Source organism: Arvicanthis niloticus, chromosome 7 (assembly GCF_011762505.2).
Source record: "Arvicanthis niloticus isolate mArvNil1 chromosome 7, mArvNil1.pat.X, whole genome shotgun sequence".
Classification (NCBI taxonomy): Eukaryota; Metazoa; Chordata; class Mammalia; order Rodentia; family Muridae; genus Arvicanthis; species Arvicanthis niloticus.
Window position 1 is genome coordinate 91,063,802 of NC_047664.1, and position 12,589 is coordinate 91,076,390.

The 12,589-nt window shown below is 41.5% G+C and overlaps 1 protein-coding gene across 1 annotated transcript; it reads left to right on the forward strand.

The window, feature by feature from the left end:
* The first annotated feature begins 5,905 nt into the window (after window positions 1–5,905).
* On the forward strand, window positions 5,906–12,206 carry Odaph (odontogenesis associated phosphoprotein). The gene is made up of 2 exons (XM_034508241.1): window positions 5,906–5,966; window positions 11,881–12,206. The coding sequence occupies exons 1-2, from the start codon at window positions 5,906–5,908 to the stop codon at window positions 12,204–12,206; spliced, it is 387 nt and encodes a 128-aa protein (XP_034364132.1).
* The last annotated feature ends 383 nt before the right edge of the window (window positions 12,207–12,589 follow it).

Here is a 12,589-nt window from a genome sequence, read left to right on the forward strand (position 1 = left end):
AAGAAAGAAATCGAAGAAGATCTCAGAAGATGGAAAAATCTCCCATGCTCCTGGATTGGCAGGATTAATATAGTAAAAATGGCCATCTTGCCAAAAGCAATCTATAGATTCAATGCAATCCCCATCAAAATTCCAAATCAATTCTTCATAGAGATAGAAAGAGCAATTTGCAAATTTATTTGGAACAACAAAAAACCCAGGATATCGAGAACTATTCTTAACAACAAAAGAACTTCTGGGGGAATCACCATCCCTGATCTCAACCTATACTACAGGGCAATAGTAATAAAAACTGCATGGTATTGGTACAGAGACAGGCAGGAAGATCAATGGAATAGAACTGAAGATCCAGAAATGAGCCCACATACCTATGGTCACTTGATCTTTGACAAAGGAGCTAAAGACATCCAGTGGAAAATGGACAGCATTTTCAGCAAATGGTGTTGGTTCAACTGGAGGTCAACATGTAGAAGGATGCAAATCAATCCATTCATATCTCCTTGTACAAAGCTCAAATCCAAGTGGATAAAAGACCTTAACTTAAAACCAGATACACTGAAACTAATAGAAGAGAAGGTGGGAAAGACCCTCGAATACCTAGGCACAGGGGAAAAGTTCCTGAACAGAACACCAATGGCTTATGCTCTAAGATCAAGAATTGACAAATGGGATTTCATCAAATTGCAAAGCTTTTGTAAGGCAAAGGACATTGTCAATAAGATAAATCGGCAACCAACAGATTGGGGAAAGATCCTAACCAATCCTACATCTGATAGAGGGCTAATATCCAAGATATACAAAGAACTCAAGAAATTATACTCCAGACAACCATATAACCCTATTTAAAAATGGGGTACTGTTGGGGTCCACACTAGCCCCACATTGGGGCGGCCAAAATAATTTCACAGCCCAGGCAAAATGTTGAGGCCTGGGCCGACCCACGTTTGGGCGGCCACTGTATACCGGCCCAAGCTGCCGCTCCGGTCTGTGGGTCGGGGTTCAGCAAGAGCGAGGGTGAGGGCAGACTTGAAGAATGGAGATCAGACAGGGTGTGATTCAATCCCGTTTATTCTTCAGTCTCTCTTCCTCTAAGTGTCTCCTGCTGTGTCTGATTCTGTCTGGAGCCAAGTGTCTTCTACCTAATGTCTGATGTATCTGATTCTCTGATCTCAGTCTGATTCTGATCTGTTCTGTCTCTGCCTTTTATATGTCTCACTTCTAAGCCACGCCTCTAAGTTACACCTTTAATCATGCCCTTAGGTCTTGTCTCTAACTCTGATCTTTATACTTCTAAGTCATACTCTTAAGTCACACACCTTTAATCTCACACACCTTTAATCTCAAGGTATCTAAACCAAGATTATTGGAGTGTGCTCAGCTGTTGTAGGCTATTGTAATCCAAGTCTCATGTCAGGGTATATGGCTCAAGATGGCTGCAAAGCTGATAGCCGCTTTCTGCTAAAAGTCGGCCCCCAACAGGGTACAGAGCTAAACAAAGAATTCTCAACAGAGGAAACTTGAATGGCTGAGAAGCACCTTAAGAAATGCTCCACATCCTTAATCATCAGGGAAATGCAAATCAAAACAACCCTGAGATACCACCTCACACCAATCAGAATGGCTAAGATCAAAAACTCAGGTGATAGTAGATGCTGGCGAGGATGTGGAGAAAGAGGAACACTCCTTCATTGTTGGTGGGATTGCAAGCTGGTACAACCACTCTGGAAATCAGTCTGGCGGTTCCTCAGAAAACTGGACATAGCATTACCTGAGGATCCAGCTATAGCACTCCTGGGCATATACCCAGAAGATGCTCCAACATATAATAAAAACATATGCTCCACTATGTTCATAGCAGCCTTATTTATAATAGCCAGAAGCTGGAAAGAACCAAGATGTCCCTCAACAGAGGAATGGATACAAAAAAAGTGGTACATCTACACAATGAAGTATTACTCAGCTATTAAAAATAATGAATTCAAGAATGAATTCAAGAAATTTTTAGGTAAATGGAGGGATCTAGAAATTATCATCTTGAGTGAGCTAACCCAATCCCAAAAGAACACTCAGGGTATTTACTCACTGTTAAGCGGATGTTAACCCAAAAGCTTGGATTAGCCAAGACTCAACCCGCAGACCACATGAAGCTCATAAAGAAGGAAGACCAAGAGGGGATGACTCAGTTCTACTTAGAACGAGTAACAAAAATGCTCAAGGGAGCAAATATGGAAACAAAACATGGGACAGAAACTGAAAGAGTGGCCATCAGGAGACCATTTCACCTGGGTATTCATCCCATGTACAGCCACCTAAGCTAAACACTGTTGTGGATGGCTGGAAATGCATAATGTGAGGAACATAATATAGCTGTCTCCTTAGAGGTCTGCCAAAGACTAACACACTCAGAGGACGATGCTCACAGTTAACCACTGATATGAGCAGGGGTTTCCCAATGGAGAACTTGGAGAGAGGACTGAAGGAGCAGAAAGGGTTTGTGACCCCAGGAGGAAAGCAACAATACCAAACAACCAGAGCCCCCCAGGGTCTAAACCACCAGCCTGGGAACACATAGGGAGGGACCCAAGACTCCAAGGTATATGTAGGGGAGGATGGCCTTGTTGAGCATAGGTGGGAGAGGAATTTCTTGGTCCCATAAAAAAATAAACACAGAGTGGGGGGAATATGAGGGTGGGGAGGGGATAGTGGGGAGGGGGTAGATGCGGTCACTGCCTCATAGAAGCATGAGGAGGGGGATGGGATAGGAGGTTTCTGGGTGGTGGGAGGAAGTGGGGTAAGGGGATAAAATCTGAAATGTAAATATTACAACCAATTTTTAAAAAGGGGGAAAAAAGAAAAGTTGTTAGAACCAACATCTTTAAAAAAAATGTCAGCCCCCTAGGGGGGAAAAATTTTTTTTCTTGATACTAAAACTTGTTCTGAGAATTGTATATTGCAGAATACACAGCCTTGGTGTATCTACTCATCAAGCATACTGAGCAGAGCTGCCCAAACCTCCGATGTCCTGGAATTCCATCTGGATTCAGTGAAGACACAGCGTCAGAGGCTTATCAACTTACTCTTCCCCCCACTGCTCTTCTAATATCTCAACGCCCGTAATCAGCTTGAAGAAGTTAAAGAATAGTCAGCGCCCATATTCCCTGGGCTTGGGGACTAATGTGGTTAATAATGGTCTGTCTTTCTAGGGAAAAGTAGTGGTTCTGTTGGAACAGGGAGGATTAGCTAGGACTTATTGCATAGCCATAACCTATTGGTAGAAATCTGTATGTATATTATTATCAAGATGAAGTTATAATTTCTTAAATGGTACAAAATTTACTTTGATTTCAAATTTAAGGTTTTCATTGGTACGAACTTTCTATTAATATAAAAGTGAGATGAATATTGATACTCTCATCGGCATTGTGCCTGTATAACACATTTAGGAATACAAGGCCTAGACCCAGTCCTTCTTTAACTTTTTTAACTGATTTGGGACGGTTAACCTATGAGTTAAGGGACTATAGCAAATTCATGGCTTTGAGTTTATTGTTAGGAGGTTTCCCATATTTTATTTAGAAATAGCTGAGAGGAGTGAACAGACAACAGTCCAGGTTACTTTACACGGATAGTTGGTTTTCAAAATGTCAGAAGTCCATAGAATTGACGCTACAAATATTTATATATTAATGTCCATCCTGATTAGAGACCTGTCCGCTCCTGACAGCTTCCTGTCGTGGATTCTAAGAAGACATTGAGCATCCTTGGAGTTACTCCAGTTGTGTGGTGACAGCCACTAGGCAAGAATTGCCTCTTTCCATCTACAGACAAATTACTGTCCAGAAAAGGACACACATGCAGAATAGTCGACTGATTATATCTGCCTAGACAGAGTAATCAGCCTTTAATAATCCTGCATCACTAAGGTCTGTCAGATGACTCTGGGCCAGAAGGCTGAAGATTTGATGCTCCAATGTTCGGTAGTATAGGGGCTTTTCAGGTGTTCAGCGGTCTCTATAAATTGGCTAAGTTTTAGAAGCTATGTTTAGTGCTTCCCATAACTTCAGTTAACTCAGTCATTCTGGATTTCTGACGGGGTTGAAGACCTATAGTCTCATAGCCAATCCTGGCTATTTACTTTGAGAGAAAAGATCTGAGTAGATAGTTTTCAGTTGACATTCATTCTAAAGTAAAAAAAAAAAGCCAGGATCAAAAGTAAGTGTTTTAGTTAGAAGAGATGACAGAGGTTCTGGTTAGTCAACAAAATGATGGACTGGGTATGGGTATTAGGACTATCTTGTACCTCACTGGTAGAATTAGGAATAAGTATGCTCTAACTGTATTTTGAGAGAAAAGTTTTACTTTAACAGGAAGAGTGATATGTAGGAGGAGCTAAGTGGGAAGGAGTACTGGAGGAAGAGATGAAGTAAGGAGAGAAGATGAAGGAGAGCAGAAGCTAGGTGATGAGAGAGAGAAAGAGAGAGGGGGCATGGAGGCAGATGTTCACATGTCTCCACCAGTCAAAGATAGTTTTTATATCTAGGTTGGGTATTGGGGTACACTTCTGATTGAGCATTACCAAACTTATAAATCCTTTGATTAACATTTAAAAAAAATTGTATAAAAGCAAAAAGGAAAGGGGGGGCATGGGACATGGGTTTTCTAGGGAGGGGAAATGTGGAAAGGGGATGGCATCTGAAATGTAAATAAAATATTAAATAAAATTTTAAAAAAAGAAAAGAAAGTGGACTTAATAAGTTGTGCTCCAAGTTTCTTCATTTTTGTTTAAACAATGGCCATAATGGCCACAAGGAAAGGCACTTTTCTAACCATGGCCCTTCCCTCATGGGCAGACACAGAGCAGAGAAGAGTCATACACTTGGGTCAGAATCTAACAGCAACCTCTTTGAACACCGGACTGAGAAAATCTCCTCTCCCCTCATGATTTGCTCCAGGAAGTCAAGCTATATGGTGAGGAGCTAAGGTAGTTCTTTTGTGTGAGGGTTTGAATGAGAATGGCTCTAATAGCCTCATATATTTGAATGTTTGATCTGAAGTTGGTGGAACTGTTTGGGAAGAATTAGGAGGTGTGGCCTTGTTGGAGGTGTTGTGTTTTATAAAAATAAAATATTAGGTCTCTCTCTGTCTCTCTGCTCCAGCACCATACCTGCCTGTCTGCTGCCATGATTCCCCACCACAGTGGTCATGGGCTCACGATCTGAAACTGTCAGCCAAATAAACTCTTTTTAACATTGGTTCCTGACCCTGTGGGTCGAGACCCCTTTAAGGGTTAAAAGACCTTTTTTTGGGGGGGGGGTGGAGGTCACATATCATATATCCTGCATGTCAGATATTTACATTAGGATTCACAACAGTAGCAAAATTACAGTTATGAAGTAGCAATGAAATAATGTTATGGTTGGGGTGGGGATGGGGGAGTCACACAACATGAGGAACTGTATCAAAGGGTCGCAGCATTAGGAAGGATGAGAACCACTGTTCTATAAGCTGCCTTGGTCAGGCAGTACTTTGCCTGACCAAGTACAGTATTTTGTCATAGCAGTAGAAAAGAAACCAAAATCCCTTCCCTTGCAGCTGGAGAGCCACGGTTACAAGTGAAGAGAAGGCAGTGGGGTGAGGAGTGTTTAGAACTGACAGGACAGTGAAGGTAAGGTGGCTTCAGTTAGTCCAGAATGAAGAGAGAGGTGCATGACGTTTACCTGAAGCTTCAGGTTGACGAAGACTGTCTGGTATTTCCTTGAGAGTTTCTTACTCTCCTACCACAGGTCCAGGTGGTTGTGGTCCACTATGCAAATGAAAATTGCCTGACTCAGGCTGCTGCCAACTCACTCAACTCTCCTTTAAAGCAGCCTTGGCTCCAGAGCAGTGAGTGCTCAGGGCAGAAGCCATGGCTCCTGGTTTCCACTTCTGGTTACTGGTCGTCTGGTTGGTGGTAACTACAGCAGAAGGTAAGAGTCTGAGTTTTTACTTACTATGTGTGGGTTATATAATCAATACCATATGGGAAAACAGATGTGGCTCCCATGGTTACAGATTTCCATACATTGGAAATGTTTGTATTTGCTACCATCAACCTATATGAATAAAATGAAAGGCTGGGTTTGCTCATCTGAAGACCTGGATCCAAGTCTTAGTGTTACTTCTGTGATTTTAAGTTGTACTTGAGCATTACATATGATTATGCATTGTTGTGGGGCTGGAGGGGACCACTGAGCTATATGCAAAAGCCTCACATTAAAAGCACTACACCAATGCTATTGCTTTTACCACAGTTGTCGAGCTAACAGGGTTAACCTGGAATTACAGCACTGTCTGCTTCCTTACATTCCCTGGCAGCCAGCTGTTCATGCTGAGTCTCTGTTTATTGCTTTAATGAATCATACCTGATAAGCTGGGTCTTGACCCTACAAGGTGAGCAGATTTCCTGAAGCTAATTTCTCCCTTGCTTCTATTCTCTCTCCCCCCACCCCAAATTGAACCTGCAGATGCTCTGAGCCTTGACATTGGATTTCAAGTCCCTACCCAAGGAAAGATATGGAAGATAGGAGAAAAGGAAAAAGAAGGAGAACCTGGGGGCCCTGCATCTAGTATTTGTTTTCATAATTGACCTTAATTGCAAAACTAGATGCTGTTCAGTGAGGAGGGATCCAGCGTCTGATAGAGCCTCTTACGAACTTACATGCCCTGACCTAGGGAAGCTTTTCAAGGGGTTCAGTGAGACTCCATTCATCCTCCAACATTTTCCCTGACATCCTCACACAATGTTTGAGACAGACTGAAGGCAGGGAGAAGCATCAGAACTTGTCATAGATACCCAGAGATTCCCCTAACCCAGCCTCTGCACAGACTCCAGCTATCACAGGACAGGGCAGCAGCTCCTCAATGCCCAAGACAAGGTTATGGATATCTGCTGAAAAAGAGGCCACCTTCTTTCCAGTTTATGGGGTGCATGTAGTCACAGAGCAAATTTTGTTGATGTCTCTTGTTTTGTTCTCTCAAGGCTTTGAAAATAGCTAAATAAGTTATAATAAGATTAGAGATTTCAATTATTTATACCTAAAAATATCCTTTGAGGGCTGGACATGGTGGTACGTGCCTTTGATTCTAGCACTGAAAAGCAGAAGCAGAAAGATATCTGTGAGTTCAAGGCCAGCCTAGTCTACATAGCAAGTTCCAGGATGGACAGCCAGGGTTACATAGTGACACAATTTCCCCAAAACAAACAAGTAAAAATGTCATTTGAAATGTGAGATTTGGTCTCTGAGCTTGGCAGCACAGGTTCTAGGTCATCACTTCTACTTATCCTGGACTGACTGCCCAACAGGGTCACATTCGGCCCTATGCCCTTTCCCCTCCATGGCAGCAGCTGCTCCTTTCCCCGCTCAGATCTGCTCTCTGCAAATCTGCTTCAAGTAACATCATTAAAATGCTACTGAAATATCACATTAACAAGTCTTTCTGGAGACACATTACTCTAAAATAGATTGTTTTTCTCTGACATCTTCAGGTTGTCACAGCAGTCTGTACCTCACCTCCAGGGTGTGCTCCATTCCTCTCTGTATTGCAGATCTGTCTGTCTGTAGTCTCTTTCTAATCCTTGAAGATGAGCACTGTGTCTTTGTCATCACAGCATTTCATTCAGCACCTGACATGGGGTGTACACAGTGTTGAACCAACATATAGCATCCTGAAAGGGGGCTATAGCGCATTTTCTGGGCTCTAAATTCTTTATCTTTGAAGTGATGGATTTGACAAAAATAGACAATCATTCTCAGTATCCACAAAATGAATTAAGTTACAGTTATTATGAGTCAGTTGACCACAGCATTGGTATTTCTTTGTGGTTAAAGTCTGAATGGGCGTGGGAATTCTAAGACTCCAGGTGCTCTGTAAGGAAGAATGGTGTGCATAGACCCAGGCTCACTGCTGTAAAAATCACTACAGTTCTCTACAAAACAGCTCTTGACTGCCCAGATAACCACAGAGTACAGGTAATTATAAAAAGATCTTCTCATCATTACCTCTTTTTTTAAAGAAAGGAGCTGGTTTTGGGGTATGTTACAAATTTCACGTCTAGACTATAATAAGCCCATTTAAAATTGATATCCAAACTTCAAACAATATTTTGGCCTATATTATACAATACTATAATTTTAAATATAAATTATTATTTAAAATATTCTAAGGCAGAAATTAAATTCTCGCTGAGTACCACAAAAACACAGAGAAGAACAGACAGCGTCTGTCTAGTCATTTAGTGATACACCAAGTATTCAAGGATAACACTGCCATCCAGGGAGTGGTCCAGGTGCTGAGGACATCAGCAATGGCCAACAATTATGAAGATAATCCCTCATCTTCATAGAGTTCCTAGACTTATAGTAATGATGTTCTTTAGTCCTATCCTTACCTTGATGCTCAGATTATATATAAAATATAAACAGATAAACCTAAGAAATGATGCTTGTGCTGCTAAAAATCCTTCTATGACACTCACACCCTTAACAGTTAACAATAACAATAGCTAACTTACTAAATGTGTACTGTGCAAAGGGAAACTTCCAGAACCATTAGTATCTTATTTTGGATAATTTCACAAACCCATTGGATGGGCCATATTATTCTTACATCTTACAAATAAGGAAAAAAATCTCAGGGGTGAGGTGATCTGCCCATAGTCACAGTATCAGAAGCAGAACTCAGGGATCCTGCCTCAGGAACATGGCACTGCCCTATCTCTCCAGGTGTCTTTTAATCAACATTTAAATATGTAAACTACTTTGTTCTTCTTAAGTTTTCAGGACACTTAGCTTTGATGTACAGTGCCTTTGCTCATGTGTCAGTGTGTAATGTATGGGAAATACACATTAATTTTCACACTGTCCTTAATAGGTAGGAACATAAAAACTTTCACAATTACAGAAATGGAGCTTTCTCTCCACTAATTCTTCCACAGGCCCTAAGTCTATAAGATGGGAACAGCATGACTCATAAGTACGATGCTGGTGGGCTGAGGCTGCTATGGAAGTTCTTGCAGGTGGCCATCATTCAGCCTCCAGGGAGGGAAGATCTCCCTAAGGAGGTCTGACTTGGGGACTACACGAGAGATCCAGGGCAAGAGGTAGGGAATGGAACTCTAGGCATTGGGAACCAAAATTTAAGCACAGAAATATTAAGGACCTTTGACAAAGTAGCATTTTGGGGTAGAGGGGATATCACCTTTTTTTTTTTTTTTAAGATTTATTGATTTATTTTATGTGTTCACCATTGCTCTCTTTAGACACACCAGAAGAGGGCATCAGACCCCATTGCAGATGATTGTGAGCCACCATGTGGTTGCTGAGAATTGAACTCAGGACTTCTGGAAGAACAGTCAGTGCTCTTAACCACTGAGCCATGACTCCAGCTACATTTTAGAACACTTGGGTTTCTAAGTAGTAACCCAATAGAATCGCCATGTGTTTAGCTTGCTGAGAAAATATCAAAACATATTTACATGGTCTTGTTGACTGTCCTGAGTGGGTGATAGAGGCCAGCTGCTGCAGATTCCTAGAAGAGAGTACTAAGCTAAATACCTCAGCCTGGCAGAAAAATATGCTGCATGCTCTAGTACCACCCACCATGGGATTTAGAGAACAACCTCAGGCATCAAGAAACAAGATGAACCTAGGCGGCAGGTAGTGGTTGGCATGTTTATAAATCGGGATAGTTCACAGGATGGCAGAACTCAAGACCTTGCTGAGCCTGACCGGATGGCCAGCTGTCAGACAGGACTTCTCAGCAAGGTTAACTTCTTTCCTAGTGGCTATATGCTGGGTATATGAAGTTTCCATGTTACAAAAGTTAGGAATTTATCAGAAAGAATGAGTGCTGTGGGATTTAGTCATCTTCTATAATTTGATGTTTCTTGACCTAATTTCAGTCATATTGTTTCAATATTCAGTAGCCTGGATAAGTGTGGGACAGATTACTGACCTCATAAAATGGTTAACTTACAAGTGTGACATTGTATACAACTGTATACAGGTCTGACTGCACCCATCCCTCTACCTTCCCTTACCATCCCCCACTATCAACTATCAACTATCAACCCCTCCCAGCTGCTCCCACAAATCTCCATCCCACATTTACGTCTTGGTTTGTTTTTGCTTTGTGCTTGTTTTACCAGATTTAACCAAGGCTACCCAAGTGGACGTGACTGTGAAGGTCTCCACTAGGGCATAGGTGGCTCCATCACTGAAGACAATGACCTCCTTTCCAGCAGCCACTGACCAGGGCAACCTGGCTAATTATACTAGCTGAATCAGAGAGTGTTGGGTTCAGTGAGAGATCTTGCCTCAATAAATTAAGTAGAGGCCAAGTTATAGAGATGCCCGACATCAATCTCTGGTCCCCACACGCGTATATACATAATCATGCACACATATAAGTGAACATGCATACACATATCATCTGACAGATGAGGAGGGGAAGGAGGGCTGCTTCCCATACCATTACATGGAGACTGACCTATCCATCAAAATTCAACTGGCCAAAAAGTCACACATCAGCCACCTCTCCTACTAACATCTGCCATTGTGTCCTCATAATAATTATCAAGTGAGAATCTAATTCCTCAGCGGCTAGCCAGTGACTGTGTTGAGTGTCTATCAACAGCCCCATCAGCCACAGCCAGGTGTTCAAAGCTGACATTTCTAAGAGTCATGGACTTAAAATGGAACTTGGGTCTCTGGCAGCTAGACAATCATATCCAATGTAGCCAAGAAATTCAAACCAACTCTCCAGGAAGAGGAAGACCTGGGTTTTTGTTTGTTTGTTTGGTTTGGTTTGGTCTGATTTGGGTTTGGGTTTTTAATTTACCAGAACATTCAGCTTCCTGGAGGATGTTCACATTTCCACTGTTCTACACAGGAATTCTGCACCATTCTTTCCACTGGACATCTGACCAGTCTTCTGTCTAGATTGATATGTTCTAAGCTGAAGAACGCTGCACAGCAGAACTTGCTTTTGCAAGACCAACTCAGTTGGGTAATTCAGGCACAAGAAGAACTGACACTTGGCTACATCCAAATTTCTTCTCAAACCCTAGATGTGTGCACTGGTCTTTAGTATTGTTTTCTTTATTTTTTATTTTCTTAGTAATAAATACTGTTCTATTTCAGTGAGTCAAATCATATTTTTAAAAAAAAACAAACTTCAATCTTAGCTTCACCACATTTTATACCAGTATTCATATGTGTATGTATGTTACATATATCCAAATCTACTTAATGAGTACTGAGATCAAGGTGTAGAACATTGCTAAAGAGTTTCTTGGTTAATTCCTCCATGAAATCACATTTGTCCTGACCCTCGTTCTGACTTATTTTTTAATCTTAGCTTCATTTTGCTTATTCATGAACTGGATTCTAACAATGTATCCTTTTTGTATCTAATTTCCTTTGTTTATTGTAGCATGGATTCATCTGGGTGTCTAGGTATTGGCTGTTTTAGATTTTCACTCCCAGGGACTGTTTCACTATATGAACATGGTTTATTTAGCTGTTTCACTGTATGGATAACATGGTTTATTTAGCTATTCTCCTATTGATGGGCATTTGGATTGTTTAGGCTACTGTGACCATGCTTGAACTAGTATTTTTGATAAATACGTATTTATTTCTTTTGGATCAGTTCTCCAGACAGAAATGTGGATCATTAGCTGTGTCCATGTGTCATCTTCTTCGACCACTGTGGTTCAGACATGCTTTGAAATGTCTCTGTTTGATTCTTATCTCTCTCCAAGCCTCACCCTGAGGGATTTAACTAACTTTTGCTTCTTCTGCTAGGCCCATATCCTGACCTACATTTTCATTTCCACAGGACAAGATGTAGTCACCCCTCCTGGAGGCTCACAAAATAACATGAACCCTACAGACTGCCAAATCTTCACACTCACGCCTCTGCCCACCACAAGGAATCTGGTAACAAGGGCCCAGCCCATCACAAGGACACCCACATTTTATTTTCCACCGAGGGGGCCCAACTTCTACCCAAGGTTCCCCAACACGCCTTTCTTCCTTCCAAACAACCGTCGCTTCTATTTCTGGCCTTTCTACCCACCACGAGGTAGACTGATTCCTTGGAAATTCTTCCTTGGAAGACAGCTCCAGAGCAGAAGCTCATCTGAGGAGAGCACAGAGAAATGAGAAGCCCGAACATGCTGAAGCAAAAGAATCGACACCTCTGGAAAAGGTGATGAAACTGTTTGTTTCTCTCTCCAATCTAAAATCACTGCATTGGAAGATTAAGTATCGTCAGTGACAGTGACGAGATTTTGTTTTTTGGTTTGATTTGAGATTTGGTTTGGTTTGGTTTGGTTTTGGTCAACAATAAGAAGTTTGGATTACACATTTTTGCTTACAAAATCTGGCAGTAATGGCATCAGTCTTATCCCATAGGATATTAGTGCAAATAAAGTTTTTAAATGGGCTGTTCTAACAATTTCTATCCATACTTAGACACCAGCAGTATTAATTAACCCCCACTTCCAAATTAGAGTGAAGGACAAAGACCATTGTGAGGCAAATGC